This window comes from Oryza brachyantha, chromosome 9 (genome assembly GCF_000231095.2).
Source record: "Oryza brachyantha chromosome 9, ObraRS2, whole genome shotgun sequence".
NCBI classification, from domain to species: Eukaryota; Viridiplantae; Streptophyta; class Magnoliopsida; order Poales; family Poaceae; genus Oryza; species Oryza brachyantha.
Window position 1 is genome coordinate 10,657,826 of NC_023171.2, and position 24,285 is coordinate 10,682,110.

Genomic DNA, 24,285 nt, shown 5'->3' on the forward strand with positions numbered 1-24,285 from the left:
AGAAGAAGAAGGGACTGAAAGAAGAAGAAGGCGATGAGCCCCTTCCATCCAAATCTTGCATCCACCCCTTTCAGCAGCAGCACTAGAGCTAGAGTGTTGGAGCCCTTCCTGTTGCTGCTTGTGCCATGGGCTCCTCTCCGGGGTGTACACCAAGTTGGCGATGGCCAGCTGCCTTGCCCATCACTCTTGGGTCGCAGCAACCGAGAGGGGAGAAGAAAGCGGAAATCTGCGCAGAGATCGGTAACGGAAGCTCGTTTTAACTCCGATGGAGATGGAACTGATCCCGGAGGCCCCCGTTTCGTTGGCTGCTGCACATGGCCTGGGCTCCCATACAAACCCTTCCGTTGGTTGAACAGCATTTTTTCTATCCTTGAGAAAGTATCACTGTTTTCTAGGTAAAGTTTAGTATTTCTTGTTATCTTAGATACTAGAAGGTATCAAATTTTATATAGAAAACAGTGGTACCTTATGATACATCCTCAAGAATATAAAAAATGCTTTAGAAAAAATACTCTTGGTTGAATCAGCGTCCATTTCGAACTTTGTCGAGCTGCTGCCGTTGGTACTTCTGCCACCTGAACTTGCGTTTGTACGCAATAGTTTGTTGGTCCTCGACTAGAACGTGACATTCTTTTGAGCTTATGATTCTTGATACAGCAATACAGTACTTGAGAATGAACCAAATTTTTAATGTAAAATTTTGGTACTTCTCAGTAACTAGGTACTATAAGGTATTAAATTTTACACTAAAATTTTTGTATCTTTCGGTACCTATTCTAGGACTATAAAATTACTCTTGTAGATATATAAAACATAAACTTTTAGATGAATGTTACTATGCCTTTGGGTTATAGCAATGGGCGCTTTGGCAAACGCAAATGGAGGCTAATTTTCTACTCTTTTTCGTGCGCATGCATCTCGAAATGTTAAATGGTGTGTGCTTACAGAGTAAATTTACATGAAATTAGTTTTAAAAAATCATATTAATTTATTTTTTAAGTTTACAATAGATAATATTTAATTAATCATATGTTATTGATTTTCTTTGTTTTACGTAGGCTAATTAGCCAAGCTGCATGTAGCAGTTGGGAACGCGCCCAAGGTGCAGTTTTCTTTCCGGTTGGGTTCTGACTTGTGAACCGAGATTTCAGATCTTGCATCCATTCTTTTGGTTCATATTTCAGGGTTGTATGACTTGTAGGTTCGCAGCTTGCTACTGGATATAAATATGAGAAGAACTTCGATAGGCGAAATAAACACACGGTTGCAACACAGATCTCCAAGTCTCCTACACTAGGTTGCGTTGATTGGAAGGGACGGAGAGTCTGAATAATACTGATTACCGAAATGCATCATCGTAAAGCTCCCCTCGTTTCGATGCTCACATTCTCTGCTCCATGGCCAAACCACACCATAGTCTACTGCTCTACGTTAGCTGCTCGGCATGCCCGTATTAATTTCATCGGTTCGGTCAGGCACAAGCAAAGTTTCATGTCTCCAGGGTCAGTGTCGAGTCCTTGTCCTACACCTGTGCATGGACACGGTATAAAACGCAAATCCAACAAGCCTTGTAGGTCACTACATCCCGTTCAAGGTAGGGGGAGTAGGGTAGTAGCATTGCTGCTGTGATACGCTCTGTGCTGCTGCTTCGAAATGGCAGGCATGGCGGCGGCGTTCTTGCTCGTCTTGCTGCTGCCAACAGTGGTGGTTCTTTCCATGGATGCCGCGGCGGCGCATTCCGGTGGCGGATTCGGATTCGAGGCGACGCTTACCCACGTCGACGCGCGCGGGGGGTACACGAAGGCGGAGCTGCTGTCCCGGGCCGTTGCGCGGAGCAGAGCCCGCGTGACGGCGCTGCAGTCGCTGGCGGCGGCGAAGGCGGCGGACGCGATCACCGCGGCGCGCATCCTGCTGCGGTTCAGCGAGGGGGAGTACCTGATGGACGTGGGCATTGGCACGCCGCCGCGGTACTTCACGGCCATGGTCGACACCGGCAGCGACCTCATCTGGACGCAGTGCGCGCCGTGCCTGCTCTGCGTGGAGCAGCCGACGCCCTACTTCGAGCCGGCGAAGTCGCCGTCGTACGTGACGCTGGCGTGCTCCTCCCCGATGTGCCAGGCGCTCTACTCCCCGATGTGCTTCCAGAACGTGTGCGTCTACCAGGCCTTCTACGGCGACAGCGCGTCCACCGCCGGCGTCCTCGCGAACGAGAAGTTCACGTTCGGCACCAACACGACGCGGGTCACCGTGCCGAGGGTCACGTTCGGCTGCGGGAACATGAACGCCGGCACGCTCTTCAACAGCTCCGGCATGGTCGGCTTTGGCCGGGGACCGCTGTCGCTGGTGAGCCAGCTCGGCTCGCACAGGTTCTCCTACTGCCTCACCTCCTTCATGTCGCCGGCGACGAGCCGGCTCTACTTCGGCGCGTATGCCACGCTCAACAGCACCAACACGAGCAGCAGCGGACCGGTGCAGTCCACGCCGTTCATCGTCAACCCGGCGCTGCCGACCATGTACTTCCTGAACATGACGGGCATCAGCGTCGCCGACGAGCTGCTGCCCATCGACCCGTCGGTGTTCGCCATCAACGACACCGACGGCACGGGCGGGGTCGCCATCGACTCAGGCACGAGCTTCACGTTCCTGGCGCAGCCGGCGTACGCGATGCTGCAGGAGGCGTTCGTGGCGTGGGTCGGGCTGCCCAGGGCGAACGCCACGGCGACGGACACCTTCGACACTTGCTTCAAGTGGCCGCCGCCGCCGCGCCGGATGGTGACGCTGCCGGAGCTGGTGCTCCACTTCGACGGGGCAGACATGAAGCTGCCGCTGGAGAACTACATGGCGATCGACGGCGGCACGGGGAACCTGTGCCTGGCGATGCTGCCGTCGAACGACGGCTCCCTCATCGGCAGCTTCCAGCAGCAGAACTTCCGCGTGCTCTACGACCTCGAGAACAGCCTCCTGTCATTCGTCCCCGCGCCTTGCAGCCTCATCTAGTCTTAAGCTCTTCTCCCTTACGTCGATTTGCTTCAAGATCTCGTATCAGGGAGGGTTAGGTTTAGGACTCCTTCGGAACACATGAATTTTGTAGGATTTTTATACAAATCCTATAAAATTCATGTGAGATTCCCTTGTTACAAAGGAGTCCTTAGGATGTTCGGTTATGTCCCTTCTCAACCACAGCTGCAGTAGCGTACTAATAATCCAGCAACTATCTGATTCCTTTGTGTATGGTTTTCACCATGAAATTTTCATTGCATTAGTGCTTGATCAGAAAGTTAGTTGAGCTTGTGTGTATCAATTAGTAGTATGTACACTGGAATAACAAACAAGAACAATTGACAACTGAGCAGTGACATGGTTTAGTCCGTTTTGGAATTGCCATTGGTCTGATCAGTTTGTGATGCTCTGCTTTTGACTATACTGCAGTATTTTTTAGATGGTTTGATTCAGTCATCAGAGTGCTCTGCTTAAGAGCAAGTTCAATAGTATAGCTAACTACTAGCTCCAATTCATCTATAGTCAATCTAATAGTCGATTCATATAATAGTTAGCTACAAAAAATATACTACTATGTCTCACCTGTCATACACACCTTGTGTCTTGGAGTTTATGCTGCAACTGGCTATAAATTTGTAGCCCACTGCTCTTTTATTTCATCTAATATCTTATTAAAATATAATTGCAGCCGACTTATAGCCTGCTATTGTACCTGCTCTAACTGCTACTACCTCCGTCCCGAAATAAGATTATTTTTCAGTTTTTAGATGTAATGTTTTGACTCTTCATCTTATTTGAAATTTTTTTTGCGATTAATATTTTTGTTGTTACTAGATGATAAAATATGAATAGTACTTTATGCATGACTAATTTTTTAAAGTTTTTATAGAAAATTTTCAAATAAGACGAATGGTCAAATGTTGGGCATGAAGTTATTATGGAAAAACGAAAAATGGAGTTATTATGGAATGGAGGTAGTATGTTTTGACTGTATGTGGTATTTCAATTGTGGGGATTCTAAATTTTCGTTTACTTCACATCACTCGATAGACGATAGGTATGTAGCAAAATCGTTAATTTTTACTGTACTCAATGTCAGTTATGCTTCAATCCTATGTTTGATGTTTTTTTTATAAATTCCCATCCGATTTTTCAGGTAAGGGCAAAGAAGAGGTTCATGTCCAAACTTGCAAAGTGAACCACTGGAAAGCGTTGTCGTGCATCAGTTGAATCAACGGTCTTCGCATTGCAGCTTTTAGCGTATTCTTAATTGTTAGTTGGTCCTGAATGTTAGCCTGTGTTGTCTGTCTCGTTCCTTAGTGGCAGAGATGCTTATGAGATTTCGCTTCAGTTTCTGTTGCTGAATTGTGGGCACCTCTTTGTGAATTAGTTTTTTCGATTGTGGACACCTATTTATGAATAATTTTTTGTTCGAGAATTTTATTGACTGTCAAGATTAATCCTTCTGGGTGTATGCATACCTTTTCTACCTCCCAAACACTATAAAAGGTTCTTCATTTTGTGCTAAGTAAGACTAATCCGTAGCCTAGCTGCTCATCGTTTAGTATACAACATATTACCCGTGTGTTGCAACAGAAATTTATTAAAAATTATCATTAATATTTTATTAAAATAGAGTTAATAAAAATTGTTTCATATATATGTCTCAATTATTTTTTATTTTTAAAAATTTGAGAGGTTTGGTGGTGAGATAGGTGGTAGATTCACCACCACCCACCGACAACACTACTCCTTTTTATAGGAGTATAGATATTAAGCATAAGCAAAACGACATGCTCACAATTTAAAAACAATTTATGGATTAAAAAAATTATATATATTTTTAATAATCTAAAATAAAGACTAGAAAATAAACTATGATGAAAAAAAACTTCAAAATCAACTCTAAATTTGAGTTCTAAAAATTGGCTTATAAGCATAAGCAAATAGACGAGGCTACCGCATATTCTCACAGACTAGTTAATTATGCATCATGTTATGTTGTTCTTAAATTAACACTGAAATAACAGTGAGTGACAATCACTATTTATGACCAGACTAGATGAATGTATGAATATTCATAACATGTGATCAATCAAAAGTGAAATAGTGGGCTCGATTTGAACATTGATGACTCACCTAAATGGGCCGGCCGTGCTCGTGCAACGCAAAAACCTTTGAACCCAGTACCCACTATACTGTCGTTCCAAGCCCATGAGGCATATTTTCACGTGAGGACAGGCAACGCAACAAAACCTTGAATCCTCGTTTGTAAGCAAGGACAACAGCATTTTTTTCAAACTATAATAGAAATCAATCCAAATCTATGCATATGATGTATTTTACACATTGTTGTATTTAGTAAGCTTTTTTTACCATTAAGACGGTAACTCGAGATACCATTGTTAGGTGCTAGATGTGTTGAGATATTAAAATTTTACATTAAAAATTTAATAATATTTATCATTTAATATTCAGAGCTAGGTTGGCAAGTATAAGTAGAGTGAGGTGCCATATATCAACTAGGCATCAGCACAAAAGGTCGTTAATAGGTTAACGGATAGGATTACTGAAGAGTAGTAGTCAACAGTGCCTGATCAGTCCTACAATTCTTAATATGAAGAAATCAAAACATTTTTGTTTCAGTCTATATTCTTATATCAAAATGTTGTTTCAGTCTATATTTTATCTGAGAAAATCAAAAGTTTCTTCAGTCTATATTCTTAATATGCAGATATCAAAATTTTTGTTTCAGTCTATATTTTTAAGCTGAGAAAATCAAAACCTTTTCAAGTGGTATCAGTTTTACACATAGCTCCATATAACTTATCAAGAATAATAAAATTATTTGGTAACTTGTCAAGAATGATAAAATTGCACTTGTTGGCATCCTCCTTACAGTCGATCTGGAAGTGTAGAGCCTTTGAATCTGAAGCTTCTTGAGCTCTAAAGTAACCTGATGGCGCTTCCTTGTGCCAAGAGTCAAAAAATCTTCCATGGCTAACTTAGCCGGTGGCCGGCCGGTGCCGTTCCTCTCGTTGCTCGCCGCCGCGTACCTGAGTACCTCACGTCCGTTGTGACTAATAATACTCCAAAATTGCATGCAGCACACATTCTCATTCTCGGTCACGCGTTACATCAACATCACACACACCAAGCAACATTCCACTATGCAAAGGAAGGCATAATTCTGTGGCGAACCAAGCCCAAATAATGGTGCAGATGAAATGGGACGGCATTTCATCGGCCATTCTGCACTCGCACCCACGTATGCTCTCTCCCCTGTCCAGTGCTCCAGTTCAGTAGGCTGCAAGCCAGGCATATGACCCCAGTTAACCTGAAATGTCATCTCCAATTAATTCACTCGAGTCAACTGCGGACGATCTGATCATGCATTCGTGCTTGGATCCGAATTCGATTATTGTAACTTTGTGTGCTGATGAAAAGATTAGATTAGGTCCGAATTAGATCCGGCCATCAATTAATCTTTCGGAATGCCTAGCTTTGCTGGCTTCAGAATTAGAATATTTGGCCTTTGCAAGAATCCAGCATTGCTGGCTACGCGCCGAGCTCTTTTCACCGGAAGGCCTAGCTAAAATGTGCAGGATTCGCCTCAGAATTCGGCGGTCACATCAAGAACCCTAGCCGCGAGATCCGCGGTGTGCAGTGGCCGCGGCATTTTTTTCACGGCCGGTGAGTTGCAGGTCGCCTACACCTGCGTCCTGCTCGCTCCACACGGCGCGGATGCCTGCCCCAAGAGCGTTGCCTTTGGTGCGAGAAAAACCGCCGTGCGGGAAGGAATTTTGTAAAGCCTCGCGGCTCCTTCAACTCCTTTCGCCGTTGCTTTCGTGCGCGGCTTTGCGCCCGATGCGTTCGCGACGGGACGGTGCAAGAATATTTCTGTAGAATCTCTCGCCACGGTTTGTGTGGTGGGTATATATATATAGGTTACTCGTGTGCACGAGCAGACGAGGTGATTAGCGCGGCGTTTTGGTTTAGGGAGATAAACATGCAGAGGTTAGTCTCGGTGGTGCTCGTGCTGATTGCTTGTTCCGTGGCCGAGGCGGCTTTCGGCGCCGGCGATATCCGTGTCGACCTGACGCATGTCGACGCCGGGAAGGAGTTGCCGAAGCAGGAGCTGATCCGGCGCGCCATGCAGCGGAGTAAGGCGAGGGCGGCGGCGCTGTCCGTGGTGAGGAACGGCGGTGGGTTTTACGGCAGGAGCGCGCAGCGGCGGCCTGCTGGCGTGCCGGTGCGCCCCTCCGGTGACCTCGAGTACGTGCTCGACCTCGCCGTCGGCACGCCGCCGCAGCCCATCTCGGTGCTGCTGGACACCGGCAGCGACCTCATCTGGACGCAGTGCGACACCTGCACGGCCTGCCTCAGGCAGCCCGACCCGCTGTTCTCCCCCGGGATGTCGTCGTCGTACGAGCCCATGCGGTGCACAGGCCAGCTCTGCGGCGACATCCTGCACCACGGCTGCACGAGGCCAGACGCCTGCACCTACCGGTACAGCTACGGCGACGGGACGACGACGCTGGGGTACTACGCCACCGAGCGGTTCACCTTCACGTCGTCGTCCGGCGGGAGGCAGACCGTGCCGCTCGGGTTCGGCTGCGGCACGATGAACGTCGGAAGCCTGAACAACGCCTCCGGCATAGTCGGCTTCGGCCGCGACCCGCTGTCGCTCGTGTCGCAGCTCTCCATCCGGCGATTCTCCTACTGCCTCACGCCCTACGCCAGCAGCAAGAAGAGCACCCTCGTGTTCGGGTCCCTCGCCGACGACGGCCTCTTCGACGACGCCACGGGCCCCGTCCAGACCACGCCGCTCCTGCAGAGCCGCCAGAACCCGACCTTCTACTACGTCGCGTTCACCGGCGTGACGGTCGGCGCCAGGCGGCTGCGGATACCGGCGTCGGCGTTCGCCCTCAGCTCCGACGGCTCGGGCGGGGTGATCATCGACTCCGGCACGGCGCTCACGCTGTTCCCGGCCGCGGTGCTCGCCGAGGTGGTGCGGACCTTCCGCTCGCAGCTTAGGCTGCCGTTCGCGAACGGCAGCAGCCCGGACGACGGCGTGTGCTTCGCGGCGCCGGTGACGGCCGGGAGGCTCGTCTCGCAGGTGGTGGTGCCGAGGATGACGTTCCACTTCGAGGGCGCGGCCCTCGACCTGCCGCGGCAGAACTACGTCCTGGAGGACCACCGGAGGGGCCACCTGTGCATCCTCCTCGCCGACTCCGGCGACGACGGCGCGACGATCGGCAACTTCGTGCAGCAGGACATGCGCGTGCTGTACGACCTTGAGCGGGAGACGTTGTCGTTCGCTCCCGTGGAGTGCTGAGAGCACACGTGTCAACTGAAAATTACTGTAGTTATTTTTTTTCCCTACTCACCCTTTTTTTCTGCGCCGTCCGAGATGCATCCAACGGGCATCAAACGCCGAGTGGCTGACCTGTAACCTGCCCTGTTTCTATCAAGAGCGACGAGCGCACAAACTCATAACCGAATCCCTTCATGCACGTATGAATACAGGGGTTACCCAAGAAACTTTAAATGCAAATGCTTGAATTCAAATTCAAACAATGATTGTTAGACCAATTACCTCTCCGAAAATTGGCTACTGTGGTAAGGAACTGGATTTTTAAAACTGCACGGCACTTGCACTTGTTTTCATTTCAGCTAAAGGGTCCCTCCCTCCGGTTGCATAATTCTTTTCGTTTTACATAAAGTTCTAAAACTTTTACTATTAATAATTTCTAAAATATTTAGAGAAAGCACTAGGAAAATGTGTATAGATGTATCATAGAGAGTATTTTTCATAAAAACAAATATTTATTTATCAAACAATAGAGAGTACAAAATAATATGAAAATGAGCTTTTTTATCACTTCACATATATATATTTAGAACTAAATTTAATATACACATCCCATATAAAAATAAGCTTTTTTATCATTCTTAAAAAGTATCTCAAGACAGCAAGAATTTTAGTATAAATTTTTGGTATCTCAAGATACAATATACCTCAATGTATCACCCTTTAAGTGTAAAAAGTGTGTTACATTGACGCACTTTTTCAATGACGGTAAAAAAACTCTATAAAAATGATTATTATATATTCATAACAAAGTTTGTGTATAAGGGACAATTATGTTTTTACCCCTACTTTCATATGCAATTGTGATTTTGTACTCCTCTTTTACGGTTTGTGATTTTGCCCTTACTAAAATGTATAGATTAAATTTATTTTTGCATGTTTGTCACGGCCGTCCAAGGCCCTCATGTCCGCATAAACCGAAGGGGCCCAAAATCTACCATAAAGGTTTAGCCAGCTTCATTTTTTCCCTTTTATTTATGTTTATCAATCAAAAATTAAAATTCCAACCTTAATGCAAAAGTTTGAGGCCTTTAGTGTAGTTTATTTTTTTAGTCAATATTTTTATATTACTAAGAACACATATATAATTTATATTTATAAATTATTTTTTAATTTGCAACTATGTCATTTTGCTTTTTAGGGAAAAGCCAAACGATAAGGGTCCGGATTTCTAAGTTTCAGCTCATGCCAGTCGGTGACAACTAAACCGTCCGACGTTTGCTGCACCGTTTTGTGCCATCCGACATTTGCCGCACCGTTTTATATCTCATCTCCATTTGTATTTTAGGGCCTCCATTTACATTCGGCTCATGGGCCTCCAATCTCTAGAGATGGCCCTGATGTTTGTATAGTAGAATATAACATTGTAATTTATGTTACTAGTTTTTTAGCCATTTAAGTATCATCCAAGTACGAGTGCACATGCGCTCGAGTTGAAACTTGACTTTCCTAATTGTAACTACTCCAATTATAAATATTTGATGTTTAATAAAGTTTGGTCAAACTCGTACATATTTGGACATCAAAATTATATTTAAATAAGTTTATAAAGTGTAATAATGTTATGATATCATGATAGCACTTTCTAATGCAAATTTAAGTATTAATTTTTTTGTGTTTTTAAATCAATCATTGTAGAAAATTACTGTTTAACTATATCTTTATCCAAAACGTAAAAAAGTAATGACCAAGAAAGTAATTTTATTGGGGGCTTCACATCATCTTCCCACCACTGAATGATAATATTGTTAGTTGTATTCGACGGTATAGTTATAGAAAAACGTACAATATCTATAACACCACTGAAGCATGAGCTCACCACCAAAGGATAATATTGTCCGTGATCTCCGACATACTAGTTTTATTAAATCGAACATTGAATATATTTTTCTTTGAAATTATTTTTATAGTTTTCTACTCGTATATTTAAAGAAGTTTTGGCTTAGCAAGACTACAATGTCCTGTGATATGAAACGGAGGAGGTAGCAACTTGTCAATTGTCAGATAGTAGTACTCAGCCAAAGAACTTGGAACTTGGATGAGGGAATGAAGCCTGAAGCCCAAGGCTTCCAAAACAAAATCTAAAAAGTTGACAGAACAATGTTTGGATCTCACTCTTATGCTGAGATCGTCAAAGAAAGTCCAACCAGAGAAACAAAAAACTATGTTCAGAATTCAGACACTCACAAAGTTCATACTAAGGTCTAAGGAATGAATTAATTTAATGTAATCTTTTTTTCCTGTACGGTGAAAATCAACATGTATTCCCACATTCCCCTGGAAAATGCATGCCCATATCTTCAATGATCCATCCTAACAAAGAAAGCGAAAAGAAAAGGGGAGTTGTGCACTTGTGCTTCCTGGTTCCTGCCAATTCCTTTATCAGATGTATGTTTATGTTTTCATCTCTTCTAATCTTGTCCTTTCCCACTGTGATCTGTAGAGCTCGGAGCTCCAGGGAGACTGCTACTGTCTGCACAAATGTATTAACCCATTTCGTAGCCTGTGAAGCTGCGAAAACTTGTTAGCGTCTCTTCAGAATGAGGCGCTCCAAATTGCATCATCTCCTTCACTGCATCTTGAGTGCACGTATTTTAGTCTCTCAACTGGATTGCAAACCCCACTACACTTCCAGTCGAATGATGCAATGCAAACATTTCCTGCTTGTGCTTTCCATTCGCAGTCTGATTGTCCGTTATAGAAAGCAAATGTTAGCGATTTGTACTGTAATGATATTCAGGAATGGTGCAGGGAATGCAGAGTAATTGAAGAAAACTGACCTGGTGGTGTTCCGCAGCACATGTCTCTGTCATCGATGTGCTCCACGTCTAAACCGATAAACCATGCGCCAAGCGAAACATCTTCATTTGCGTATTTGTGCAATATAGGCCTGGGTTGTATGGTGGAACACAAGAGCATCAGTAGCAATTCAGTAAATGAATATTTTGTCTGAAGAAACATGTGCACTGTCTAGACTTACCGGTTGATCGAGATGTATGTGGCAAGGTCCTTTGAGATGGCATATATCTGCCCAGTGGCATGTCGGAAGTACTTGTTGCCGTCTTCGCCAAACTTCCAGAACTCAGGCTCGTGGTATTTTGCGTTTCTGATGAAAAGATGCAGAGGAGGGGAATGAATATTAGCGTCTAGGAAATTTCATACACTGGAAATTCCGGTTGTGGTTTATGTTGTTTTCAGAAGATTTACTTGTCAGCAAGAACCGGTCCTGATTTCATACACCCAATATAAACCCGGGGTTTCAATTTATGCCGGCCAAGGGTTGTGATTAGCATTCCTGCATCATCCACGTCAGTTAATTGCTGAATAGCAAATATCTCATCGAGTTCAAAGGGCATATAATAAAGCTTACCAAGGTTGACATGAACATCATCGTCCACCTTCACATAGAAATCAGCATCCCATAACGCCACAGCAGTGGAAAAGAATATCTTGGTCTTGGCAGATAACTTGAAATACCCTTCAACATGGTCCTACATGCATGTGTGGTTGCAGCAGAATAAACTTTAGTATGGACTACAGCCCCAATCACAGTAAAGAAGATTTTGGTTCAGCTCAAACAGGTAAGGAATGATGTGTTTCTATCTTTGGAGAATGTCAACATACCAGCCTAAGAAAATCATGATGAGCAGCATCCTCTGCGTCAATCTCTTTATCGAGGACATTGTTTGACGTAGCACTGTAATGCATAAAAAACATAGTATTTAGTTGATGTATTCATATTCATGGTACTGACAATAATTCTAAAGTTTCATGAAAATCTCCAGCAAGAATTTTGAATCAAAAGGGTTTATGCGCAGTGTAAGCTCTTGTATGCACACTATTCATTTCCTAATAAAAATAAAAAAAGTTTAATGATCCTTCTGAAATTTCAAATCCAGATATTAGTTCACTGTTTCTTTTCCTAGGTTACTACAGATCACTCTTAATAATACGAATCAATGAAAAAAATCTGTCTTTTTGAGTTTGAACAAAGTGACTTAACTACAGTAATATCTGAGAACCACAAGTCCTCAATAGAAGGACACATGACATACTTATTTTCTTCCTAAAATGGAAAGGTTACAACAGAGATGTTTAGAAAATATTTCTTTGAATTATGAATAATTGAAACAAACTGCTGATAATCTTACCTATGTCCTATCATAAATCGGATGATAATTTCCTTTTCCTCTTCCAATTTCTTGAGTTTCTCACCTGAAAATAGCAGTGAGCGACATGCAATTAATCTTACAAGCAATGAGTACAGGAGCATGGAAAAATACACATAAATGCCATCTAGTAAAATGATTCATCCGTCAAAAAGTCTCAAATTTAGCAGAAATTTTGTGCAGGTGACAAAGGTATGTATAGTATAACTGCGTTTTTTTCAAAAAAAAAAAAAAGGAAGGTTCATATGATGATAAATAATCCAATTTGACTACTTGTATATTCTTTCTATATTTCCTTGTTAACTGCATAATCATCCTACTTGGTTAAATGAACATATAGCATGGCTTCTAACTACGAGAGAGAAATCCGGTAAAGCTAATTGCAAGGAAATAATCATATCTTTCAGTACTATGTGTTGCATTGAAAAGTATGAACCTTGAGGCATCCAGGTCTGTCTGACAGAGTCTCGACGCTTCCTGCTACTGAAGGCAGTGTTGATCCCAATAACTACAAAAGCCTTCTTCCTTTGCTGGCTTGTGCCATCTGCATTGCCAAGTAGCTCGTTTGTGCTGCGCTTAGCTGCCAGCTCCATTTGTAGAGTGGCGATGGACTTATCTAGATATCTGAACAGAAAATGCTATCCTAATTAGTCTCAATAGACGATCCAAATCTGCAAGTACATAATAAGAACATTTTTCCAAGATCCACGTAATGGAACGCACTGTATGGCTTCGTGAGTCTTTGTTACTTCGCCCATCACGTCTCTATAGTCAGTTGGTTTCTGAAACAAATGGTGTTAGAAAGAATAATACAGAAGGGGAACTGAACAGAGGAGTTTCATATTCAGATATCAATTCTACTCTGCATCGCATTCATGTAAAACAGCTAGCTACAACTTATCTTCCCTTTTCTTAGAAAGAAAAAAAATCGCCTTTTTCTTTTTCTTTATTACAAACAAGGCACTACCATGTAAAAGAGGTGGAATCAAGGGGTGCCTTGCGAGTGCTTAAATGTTGAAACAGCTGTTTCTGCATCATAATGAAGCCATGCTTTTACAGGAAAAAAAAAGTAGTTTTTTTAATATAAAGCAGTCAGGGATCATGACATAAACCACAAGATGATCAAAATTTCGATAGTGGCGATACTACCCGGCCTAACAAGATGGCGATAAGCAAAGGGGTTCATGGACTAGTCAACCTTACCGGCTTGGCAACAAAGTCTTCAGAAACGAGCATCTCCCTCTCCTGCCGCCGGCGCTGCGCCACCACCGGGTTCTGCCACTCCGGCACCGATCCGAACCTGACCGAGACATCCAGCGCCATCGGTTACAAACCAAACCAAACCAAACCAGAGCATAGCTCTGATCATGTAGCGGCAAAAAACACAAGAAATCGCAACACGAAGAGGGCGAACTGATCTATGTGGACTCACTGGTCGGAGAAGAGCATCCCGAGGCCGAAGCTGAAGGCGCAGAGGAATATGCACCTAGGCAGCAGCCTCCTCTCCGCGGCGGCGCCGCCGTTCTTGGGCTTCATCTTCTTCTCCCTTCCCTCGTCTCTCTCTCTCTCTCTCTCTCTCTCTCTCTCTCTCTCGCTGTCCGAGGTAGGGGGCTCGTCGTCGTATGCGTTGCTAGTTCTCCTACCAGAAGCGAGAGGAGCCAAGATTTATGAAGGTCGTTCGAAGTAACCGAAGATCTCGTGGAGGGAAACAAAGAGAAGACAGAAGACTGGTAATGGCTTCAGAAAATACTATGTCCACACAGACGCGTATGAAACGAAGCACAGAAAAATGGCTGTTTTTCTTCTGTTTTCTTTCCTTTACCGGGCGGCCACGGACGATGATTATTATACTTACTTTAGAAGTTGGAACAGCAAAGTCTAACACTGCACTTTATAGAGTTAATGAAGCTACTAAAACTAGTACAAATATGTCTCACATATTTTATACTCCCTCCTTTGATCGACCTGTTAGCAATATTTTTACATGCATAAATAACTAATGAATTAAATTTTGCATGGACGGTAAGCAAAAAAATTGATAAACGAGGATCAAAGAATGGCTAAGGCCCCATCTTTGGTTTACAAGCCAAGCTTTAAATTTTCAAACTTAAATATGAAGTTGATTTTAAAAACTTTTTTATATTTTATTTTCAGTCTTTGATTTTAGATTAGAACACGTATATAAAAGTTTTACATATAATTATTTTTTAGTCATTAATAAATGCTTTTACTTATGCTTATAATAAGTAAAACAATGAGGTCGTAAGCATATATAGATATTTCTCTCATTGGTCTTGGTGCCCCAAGATTACGATGATTAATTTTGGACGGAGAGAGTATAATATATGCAATCAGCTCCATTATTTTAACTTATTTAACCTATATCTGTATCCTAAATTAAATATATCCATATATTATTTTAACATATTTAACATATATTTATTCATATATCTCATAGCAAAGCACATGATATCATCTAGTTTACTAAATTTGTGTGTTGCTAGCAATAACAGCAAAAGCGGCGTGTTTCCACCAACGAGGCCGAAGGACGCACTGGAAACAGGCCAACCCCGGGGAAGTGCGCCGCGCCCCGTCGGCACCGAGAGGCGAGCGATGAGTGGTCGAGTTGGGGAGAGTTCGGCCCCGTTTAGCCTACTACGCAGCGCCTGCGTCCTCGCGGTCGCGGGTGCCCGTATCGGCATCCGTCTCCGCGCTCCCGTGAGTACGCGGCACGGGGAGAGGTCGTCGTCGGGCCGTGCAGTCCACGCGCGTCCGACATGTGGCGCGAACGCGTCGTCGCCGTCGCGACACGGCCTGCCTTCTTTTTTTCTTTCTTCCCTTCTTCAATTTGCCAAGGGCCATGGCTGCCTTTCCTGTCGAACATACGCGGCCTCGAAGGCGCCGCCGCCGCCCCGGCAAACAACCCCATCGCCGGCGCAGCGCGCGGTGTTCAGTCGCAACAAGAGTCATGTGCTTGTCGCGGATCCCCTCTTTAGGATTAAAAAAAAAGTTAACTTGGCATGTATTATAAGCTTATGTACGGGGGATCTTTTGGTATTTTAAAAAACCAAATAACATATTTATAAATAAAAGAGCATAATTTGTGAATGAACTTTTCATATACATATTCTTAGAAGAATAATTTAAAAATTTAAAAGTTAACCTTAAAAAATAACTACGGTGAGAAATTCTCAAAATTAACTTTAAATTTAAAATTTAACTGAAGAAAAAAAATAACGTAAGATTCTGCTATTACACCCATTCAATTCAGTTGCCACGGTTGTTTGGAAGCGAAGGTAGCAGGGGGCGTAGGCAGAGGGTACGTCAGATATGCCATGCACTTTCATATATAAATATATACCTATATATATATATAATATATATATATATATATTACCACTATTACTAATTTGCTAAAATAGATCTACCAATTTATATACAACAATTTTTAGACGAGTATACTATTATTCTAGATTCGTAAATATAATGTAGTGATCAGTAATTGGCCGGGCACATCAGGTGCTTTCTAGCACGATGATACATTGATTCTACCGGGGGTTAGCAAGCAACAGTTGGTCAGCTCATAATAAATTCAGTAATTAATATTATCTTAGTTTCATATTATAGAGATTTATGTTCTTTCATGATTCATATGTTAAGTACACATATTAATCCATAGAACCAAAACAATTATAGTATAAAGCGGAGAGTACTAAGCACAAGTGAGCGGATTAATTGGCGCTACCAAAAGCAACGTGCTGTTCCAGTCAGAAATCAACCGTTCATCGAAAGCGACGAAGCTGAACCAGGCGTCGTCTAACGAGAATGTCACGGAAGAGCGACACTTGTGGCTCTCTGTTCAGCGGGACGGCACCGTGTAAAACTTCACTGGCTTATCGACGATGACCAAAACGTCACGGATTAAGCGCCGCTCGGTCGAGACAGCACGGTACGAAATGGTTCCAGATCAACTTGCCGTTCACTTCATCCGTTGCTGCGACTGCTGCAGGCCATGGACTGGAACCATGGCCGCCGGCAGTTGGGCCCCGCTCTGCCTACAAGGCGCCGGATCAATTAGGCAGCTCTGATGCGTCGAGCAAATCAGAAAGATGGTGATATGCGCATGGAAACTTGGTCAAATACCAAAAAAAAAAAAGTTCCGTTTGGGCTTTTATTATATATAAAGCCGGATGGAAGATCTTTCATTAAAAAAAAAAAGAATGCTAACAAACGAGGCTTTTCCTACAGTTTTTTTTCCACATTTTGTGTAATTTTCTTATGAACATGATATGGTTGGAGAAGCATTGAAGCAACATCCGTGCATGGCCGCAAGCAACCAAAAATGTACCAGAAAAATGGGTAATTTGTTGAAGGAACCAGACTCTCTCCACCGATCCTCTCTGAAAACATAGAACGCCATTATGCCACCGATCTTCTCTGAAAACATAGAACGACGCCGACATGTATATTTTAGAGGCTTTTAAATTTTTATCTTTTTTTCCAGATTTTCATTTTTTTTCTGAATTTAAAGAAAAATAAAAGTCAGAATTACAATTTATACAATTCTCAATCTGCTATCACCCCAAGTAGGCTGCTACCATACATCATAGTATATCTTTAATCTAGCACCATGTTAGAAGTTTGTGGCTCGTGGACATTCTTATCTTTTTAAACAATTTATTTTTCAGTTAGACTAAAAAAATAATAAAATAATGATTATGATATCCTCCTGCAAATAAACTGTTCTCGGCGTACTCTAGTCATATCACGTTTTTGCAATCTCCATCTGCAAATTACGCAAACGGTAAGTATGCTGTAGCAAAATTTACCAGAAGAAAACAGCAGTCTGAAACAGCGGCTGATTAAAGAAAACAACAAAATTAAGGAACCCATAGTACAGATTAGTACAATCAACTGATGGACTATTGCAATCCCCAAAGGAACCCACTAAGATGTTATTTTGGTACTGATTACAAGCACTTCGAAAGAATCAGCGTGCAGCCGCATCTGCGGTTGGAGTCAACTGAAATTGGTTTACACGCCCTATGATAAGTGATAATGGCTTGTTGCAGGGGGCACCATCCACAACAGAGGTGGCAATTTCATAGCTCACAATTCAGATTCAGCTCTATCCTCAAGGCAGAGAGCACCAGAAGTTTCAGAAATCAGAAGCTAGAAAGAAATTATGATAAACATATACTAATCTTAAGGATCATCAGTTATGCACAAATGAACATCCAGCCTTCCCAACACGAAATGAGCATCTTTTTTTTACACAAAACCGTACAATGGCAATGGTATAGAAGATTTCTTCGGAGCATCATGACCACAATCTTTTCACCCACTGCAAGGATGGTGAAACGCACAGCATTCTGGCCCTTACTCCTCAGAGTGGCACGTCCAATATATCAACCCACTGCAAGGATGGTGAAACGTCATGAAAAAAACTGGATAACCGAGCAAAGAGAGAGGAAGGTGATCGATCACAACAGTATACCTTATCAATACAAGAACACATTGCAGAACACCCGCAACACCAGTCCACACAGAAGGGCCTTTGTCTGTCAATGCATCTTGCACCAACATACCCACTGATCCAGCTAAGCACACAAATGAAACAACATATGCCACAAAAAGCCAAAGCTTCACCCTGCAAAACCAGTGAAAAACACAATGCAGTATCAGGAGAAAATCCCTCTTCGTTCTAAATTCCATTTGCAAGCACTCGGTGTATAACTGTATATGATTCGTTTTTTGGACTCTGAACTCTTCTGAATGAAGAAAAGAGGGATAACTAATTGTGGCAGAAAATGTTTATAAAATGTGCATGATTTGATGTTAAGAAGGGCTTATGTGATGACTGACTGAGGGAAACTTAATGCAAACAGAAATGCACAAAGTACACTGTTAGCAACTAAAATGTTCTTTTAGTTAAGAGCACTTCATAAGTTAAAAAATTCTGCTCAACATAAATTATCTATAATGGTCAATGGTACATTTTCAGCACTGTGGTACATTTTCTTAGTATTATAGGCTTTGAGTGTACATATTTTATGCATAAGTAGATATTGAGATTTACTTCACTAATATTTCATTAAACAATTTTATCTATTTCAAGCACTGTCCTTGTCTTCTTGAGAACCATGGGTAATATGATTACTACAATTTGGCACATTGTGCAGCGCATATTTTGAGGCAAGTTAAATGGCCCTTGTGACTTCCATTGCACAAAACATAACTTCACTGTTGTAGCATCCTAACACGAGCCAGGCAGTCATTATGTACTGGATGCATAGAAATAATGTCTGAAAAATGATAGGTTGGTCTAAAAGTAAGACAATTTAACCTCAGGATAGTGTGATCATTGAGTTCAGCAGAACAACTGCTTAATAACTTCATCAAAACATTAGAAAGAGGAGTAGCCACTGGAGGCAAGCGTTATTATGTATTTTCTTGATGATTTAAACTCTTAATCAGATTAATCAACGGTTCAGTCAATTTAAGATGAAACTCGATCTAACAGGTAACATTCTAAAGCAAGGAAATTGAACTGTAGGTTGGAATCATCCTAGTCGAACTATATCCATAGGGAATTGTGGATCTTGGTAGGCATTTACCCAAATTCATATCTGTTCAGAATGAATTTGATTGTCTCCATCCATCCACTAACAACTGGTGATCTCAGAAATAACCAACTCAACATAAGTTTTCTTTCTGAAATTATACATTTGCAGATAATAATGTGACTATGAAACTGCGCGGTTCACTCTACTTACAGGTTTCGATTCGAACATCCAGACTTCACTTGCCTAAATGCAATTCAATCAATTAGCTCCTAATCAAACAATAGTCCCACCTCCACTCGGAATCGTCCCCGTAGGGCGAGTAATAGTCATATCCGATCTCGTCCTTGTTCACGGCGTTGAACATGAGAGCCGCCAGCGACGCGAAGATCCCTGCGAAATTCACACCCATCACGTCCCCTCCCCAAGTCCGCGCAACGATGCAACCCCATCAAATCGAAGCGAGGGGATCTGGTCGCTCTGGGTTCTCACCAGGTAGGTAGTGGAGGAAGGAGACCTGGACGGCGCTGCAGACGACGGCGTCGACCCAGAACCACCATCCGGCGCCGAAGACCGCGCCGGCCACTCCCGGCCCGATGATCCCCCACAGTAGCGCCAGGGTCTCCATGGCGGCGAGCGGCGAGCGGCGACCTCTCCTCTACCAATCCCCTCCTCGACGAAGCAATCTCCTCACCTTCCTCGTCGCCTTTTTCGCCGATTTTTTTTTCTTCCTTTTTGTTGTGTTTCTCTCGGTTTGTTGAGTAGATGCTGCGTAGGAGATGCAATACTGCATAGGCCCAATATATCTGGTCCACCAAGAAGCGGAATACGTACCCGGCCCAATATTTATGGGCTGCGCCGGACGCAGAAAATCTCGTTTCGGCCCAATATTTATGGGCCGCACGGGCGCAGATAATCTCGTCCCGGCCCAATATTTATGGGCCGCACGGGCGCATAAAATCCTCTTTCCAGCCCAATATTTATGGGCCTCACGGACACAGAAAATCTCGTCTCGGCCCAATATTTATGGGCCGCAGGGCGCAGAAAATCTCGTCCCGGCCCAATATTTATGGGCCTCACGGACGTAGAAGATCTTGTCTCGGCCCAATATTTATGGGCCTCACGGACGCAGAAAATCTCGCCCCGGCCCAATATTTATGGGCCTCACGAACGCAGAAAATCTCGCCCCAGCCCAATATTTAGGCTCATATATATGCTTGGGCCGTATTGGGCCTCGAGCCAGGTTAGAGATGGACTCGTACAGGTGTGTTTGATTGCTTGAATCATCCTAGTCTAACCCATCTCTCTAATCCAGGTTGAGTTTGGAATGTTTCTGTACATGCAGATGTACTTGTTTTGGTTGCTTGTATTGAATGACCCTGGATATGGTTAGATGGTGTTTGGTTGCCTACAATAAAAGATTGCATTGAGAAGATGTTGTTTGGTTAGATTAGACAAGTCCTAAGTGTAAATATTTTCCATTGTATATTGAGATTTATCCTATGCAGTACAATAAAAATCATGTGTACATGTCCAAATTGAAACTGGGTCGCACTTTTTCATGCACATTCATCAGCAACGTGATAACGTGCATGAATTAAATCTGATTTTGGCTTGACACAGATTTTGGCTTGAATTAAATCTGATTGTGACTTGTGTGATTTTTGTTGAACTAATTACGTGCTCTTTCGCAACAAGCAGCACTAATTTATTAATCATTGATTAACCACCATTTTTGCACGTAGAAGGATGAGCGCAAAATCATATAACGGAAGCAAATACAAGCAACATCATTAACCACCATTTGTTCAAAATTAATCCGTGACCGATTCTCTGCAAAACTGCAACCATGCATGGGTGTCTGAATCATACATTCATGCTTGTCTTGCCGAACGCCAACTTGCTTCGTTTAGATCTACCAACACATCTTGGTAGATGTTGCATGGAGGAGGTTACATCCTTCCAGATTGCCAAGTAAAATATCTACCAAATAATCTCTTATTAAAAATCAAACTTTCAAATACAAAAATTTAAGTGGGATTGTAACTCAAAGGAGTGCCAAGCGGAGCCAATACAATCTGACATTAAAAAAAAAATTGACATTACACCAATACAATATTCGCATTTGTGTATAGATGAGGTTATATCAATCTGACATTAAAAAAAATCAAGATAGTTTGTTTATAATAATAAGAGACTTCCCAGGATAAGGTGTTGTGCCTGCTACACAACTAGCTAAGGTGGTGTTTGGGAAAAACTAAAATTTATTGAGTCTAATTAATCTATGATTAGCCTGTCTACTAATCACATGATCGATCGACCTAATGACATCATCATCACAAGCAGCATTAAACTAGCAGAAGGAAACGAGTGTAAATCGATCTGAATCTGACACCCTGGAGATAGAGATGCATCCATCTCTCTTATCCTTCTCTTTACATGCATGTGCAAGAACAGTTTCAGTAACAAATGCAGTATCAATTCCCTCTTAATTACCTCCCTTTGGCCGCCGACAGCCACCGCTCGCCGCCGGCCACTCCGGTGACAACATCCTTGGCCGCCCTCCTCCTGACACCCAACAGAGAGTGAGAAATTAAGAGAGGCAAATGCTCGTCACAAAAAATTCGAAAAAAAATGCTCGTCACAAACTGAAGCTAACTAGCTACCTCAATTACTTCAGCATACGAGAAATTTTTTATACTCCAGCGAGGATCAGCTTGTCATGCGCTAGGACGCCTTGGGAGTAGGAGCCATCACGGTAGTTGAAGGTGTAGCTGCAGGAGGAGGAAGATGGCTCGACGGAGGACGAGCGTGGCTGAGGACGGCGACCGGTGGAGGACAAGCGCAGTGGAGGACGGCAGGGGCGGAGGACGGCGACCGTCACGGACGACGAGCGTGGCGACGGAGGAGGACGGCGACCAGCGGAGGACCGAGCGCGGCGGGACCATGGTGACCGCCACGGACGACGAGCGCGACAGAGGACGGCGACCGGAGGAGGACGGGCGCGGCGACTGATGGAGGAGGAGCGCCCCAAACCCTAGTTCTTCTGTGTGGGGAGGAAAATGAGGGGGGAGAATGAGAACGATTCGGAGACCCGTGCGCGCCCGGGTGCAGCGAGAACGCATGCATTCGGCCAGGCCGACTAGAGACGCCCGATTCCACTGTTTCTACTCAGCCCGGCTACAAGACCCTTTTTTATCTATTGGGTCTGGCTATTATTCTCGTCCGATCAACCAAACAGGCTATTATTCTCATCCGATCAACCAAACAGTCGTCTCCTTGCATAATAGATACGATCCAAGCATGATACATGCAAGACCCACAGTGACTCTCATCTAGGGGCGCCGGCAGCATTGGAGGGGAGGTAGGGGAAAGCGATGGCGCGATGCGGAGGCACGTGGGCCCCTGCGGCGGTGGCGGCGTTGCTGTGGTGTATGGCGGCAGGCGCTGGGGCGGTGTGGCTGGAGATCGCGCCGTCGGGGACGAAGTGCGTGTCGGAGGAGATCCAGTCCAACGTCGTCGTCATCGGCGACTACTCCGTCCTCTACGAGCACCACCACGCCCACCCCACCGTCACCGCCAAGGTGAGCCAACAGTGCCGGAGGATCAATTGTCGGTTGTTCTACACTGTGAATGGTGACGATTCATCGTGGGGGGATTTTTGAGCCAGATTTTCTAGGGTTACATCATATGTTCAGAGATGGAAATGGGGAATGCATTACATCATGGTGTCTCTTTGTTGTTACACTTGTGCGTGAACTCTGACTGAATCGGTTAAAATTTGGGTCCACAAATTGATGTTGTGGCACGCAGTATTTTAGCCATAAAAAAATTACAAGAAAGCAGTAGTGATTAAAATGTTAACAATTAAATGACTGAAGATAAACTCAGCACATTGTGCATGTCATTGATCCTTCGTAGCAAGATTTTGATAAAAAGAAACCCTTCGTACCAAGACTTTGGAAGGATGTCTGGCAAATATGCAATTGAGCAATGCTCATGCTGTCATGCACTACTGTGCTTTCTGTCTATATATGATGTGACCTGACCTGCTCTTACTCTTTGACAATTGACATAGTAAATGTACATAGCGAAATGTCCCGTGCATTTGCAAATAAGGCATATGATCAAAACTCAAGAGTTGCCATAGTAATAGTTTTTTTCCCTTGCCATTGTCGTGTGCTGTGGGTAGAGTTCCACCATTTTTTCTGTACAAACAGCTGAACCTTGTAGTTCTGAGGGTAGGTTGGTTACACCTCTTTCATGATTTAATAATATCATTGTTCTCTTTGTTGTTACTAAAATTAACTGAAGCACTTTTTTTTTCTCATTGTCTGCTCTATGAACTTATCCTAAACCTTCTGATGGGATCACTCTTGCAGGTTACATCCCCTTTTGGAGACATTTTACATCATAAACAAAAGGTTTCCACAGGCCAGTTTGCATTCACAACTGCAGAAGCAGGAAACTACTTAGCTTGCTTCTCAGTTGATGGTGAGAACAAGATGTTAGTGGTGAAATTAAATCTTGACTGGAGAGTTGGTATTGCAACAAAAGATTGGGATTCTGTTGCCAAAAAGGAAAAACTTGAGGTAATATGCATGAACTCAGGATACTGTGCCTATGATCTGCATTTTGGAGTTATTTATATGAGCTTTTTTACTATACTTGAAAAAATATCTCAAGGTACCATAATTTTTAGTGTAAAAAGTATGGTACCCTTGAGATACAAAAAATTTGCACTAAAATTCTTGGTACCTTGAGGTACTTTTCAAAGGACGGTAAAAAGCCCTACTTATATCCTTATAAGTAACATTCTTGAACAGGGAGTTGAACTAGAATTGGTCAAGCTTGAAACCGCTGTCCAAGCAATCCATGAAAACCTGCTCTTGCTGAGATCCAAGTACATACATACTTCCTTTTGTAGCTCAACTGAACTATCTATGGACTTTTAATTTCATTCATAAATAAGGGCAAACTAGTCTTATACAAGTTCTCAATGCAGAGAAGCAGACATGAGAGATATCAGTGAGAAGACGAATACTAGGGTCACATGGTTGAGCATTGTATCGCTCACTGTTTGCATTATAGTCTCAGCTTTGCAACTTTGGCATCTACAACAGTATTTCCGAAAGAAGAAGCTCATCTGAAATTATATCTGTAACGTAGTCCTCTACAA

At 43.4% G+C, this 24,285-nt stretch overlaps 5 protein-coding genes across 5 annotated transcripts; 3 read left to right on the plus strand and 2 right to left on the minus strand.

The window, feature by feature from the left end:
- Positions 1–1,584: 1,584 nt before the first annotated feature.
- On the plus strand, positions 1,585–3,055 carry LOC102707336 (aspartic proteinase nepenthesin-1-like). Its single transcript, XM_006660617.2, has one exon. It carries the CDS (start codon positions 1,654–1,656, stop codon positions 2,995–2,997), a length of 1,344 nt encoding a protein of 447 aa, XP_006660680.2. The 5' UTR covers positions 1,585–1,653; the 3' UTR covers positions 2,998–3,055.
- Positions 3,056–6,824: 3,769 nt separating this feature from the next.
- Positions 6,825–8,600, plus strand: LOC102707613 (aspartic proteinase nepenthesin-1-like). The gene has a single exon (XM_040527709.1). It carries the CDS (start codon positions 7,010–7,012, stop codon positions 8,336–8,338), a length of 1,329 nt encoding a protein of 442 aa, XP_040383643.1. The 5' UTR covers positions 6,825–7,009; the 3' UTR covers positions 8,339–8,600.
- Positions 8,601–10,456: 1,856 nt separating this feature from the next.
- LOC102707897 (beta-1,3-galactosyltransferase 7-like) lies at positions 10,457–14,175 on the minus strand. Its single transcript, XM_006660618.3, has 11 exons — positions 13,976–14,175; positions 13,747–13,843; positions 13,267–13,325; positions 12,980–13,167; positions 12,526–12,589; positions 11,999–12,071; positions 11,745–11,865; positions 11,582–11,669; positions 11,355–11,480; positions 11,155–11,264; positions 10,457–11,058 (listed from the first exon to the last, which is right to left on the minus strand). The coding sequence occupies exons 1-11, from the start codon at positions 14,077–14,079 to the stop codon at positions 10,910–10,912; spliced, it is 1,179 nt and encodes a 392-aa protein (XP_006660681.2). The 5' UTR covers positions 14,080–14,175; the 3' UTR covers positions 10,457–10,909.
- A 3,524-nt stretch (positions 14,176–17,699) lies between these two features.
- Positions 17,700–19,864, minus strand: LOC102708179 (transmembrane protein 50 homolog). The gene is made up of 4 exons (XM_006660619.3): positions 19,599–19,864; positions 19,400–19,499; positions 18,041–18,193; positions 17,700–17,959 (listed from the first exon to the last, which is right to left on the minus strand). Exons 1-4 carry the CDS (start codon positions 19,732–19,734, stop codon positions 17,923–17,925), a joined length of 426 nt encoding a protein of 141 aa, XP_006660682.1. The 5' UTR covers positions 19,735–19,864; the 3' UTR covers positions 17,700–17,922.
- Positions 19,865–22,322: 2,458 nt separating this feature from the next.
- On the plus strand, positions 22,323–24,278 carry LOC102708741 (transmembrane emp24 domain-containing protein p24delta4-like). The gene is made up of 4 exons (XM_006660621.3): positions 22,323–22,690; positions 23,489–23,698; positions 23,933–24,009; positions 24,112–24,278. The coding sequence occupies exons 1-4, from the start codon at positions 22,484–22,486 to the stop codon at positions 24,254–24,256; spliced, it is 639 nt and encodes a 212-aa protein (XP_006660684.1). The 5' UTR covers positions 22,323–22,483; the 3' UTR covers positions 24,257–24,278.
- The last annotated feature ends 7 nt before the right edge of the window (positions 24,279–24,285 follow it).

Bases quoted from the DNA above. Each gene is read 5' to 3' on its own strand.
- LOC102707336 (XM_006660617.2), top strand. From the start codon at position 1,654: ATGGCAGGCATGGCGGCGGCGTTCTTGCTCGTCTTGCTGCTGCCAACA.
- LOC102707613 (XM_040527709.1), top strand. From the start codon at position 7,010: ATGCAGAGGTTAGTCTCGGTGGTGCTCGTGCTGATTGCTTGTTCCGTG.
- LOC102708179 (XM_006660619.3), bottom strand. From the start codon at position 19,734: ATGGAGACCCTGGCGCTACTGTGGGGGATCATCGGGCCGGGAGTGGCC. The intron at 18,194-19,399 runs GTGGGACTATTG...CTGGTTTTGCAG, and splicing joins GGGGACGATTCCGAGTGGAG to GGTGAAGCTTTGGCTTTTTG. The intron at 17,960-18,040 runs GTATACTGTTGT...CCATCCTTGCAG, and splicing joins TGTGTTCTTGTATTGATAAG to TGGGTTGATATATTGGACGT.
- LOC102707897 (XM_006660618.3), bottom strand. From the start codon at position 14,079: ATGAAGCCCAAGAACGGCGGCGCCGCCGCGGAGAGGAGGCTGCTGCCT. The intron at 13,168-13,266 runs GTGCGTTCCATT...TTTTCTGTTCAG, and splicing joins AAGACTCACGAAGCCATACA to ATATCTAGATAAGTCCATCG. The intron at 11,059-11,154 runs GTCAGTTTTCTT...ACGGACAATCAG, and splicing joins GTGCTGCGGAACACCACCAG to ACTGCGAATGGAAAGCACAA.
- LOC102708741 (XM_006660621.3), top strand. From the start codon at position 22,484: ATGGCGCGATGCGGAGGCACGTGGGCCCCTGCGGCGGTGGCGGCGTTG. The intron at 22,691-23,488 runs GTGAGCCAACAG...TCACTCTTGCAG, and splicing joins ACCCCACCGTCACCGCCAAG to GTTACATCCCCTTTTGGAGA. The intron at 24,010-24,111 runs GTACATACATAC...TTCTCAATGCAG, and splicing joins CTGCTCTTGCTGAGATCCAA to AGAAGCAGACATGAGAGATA.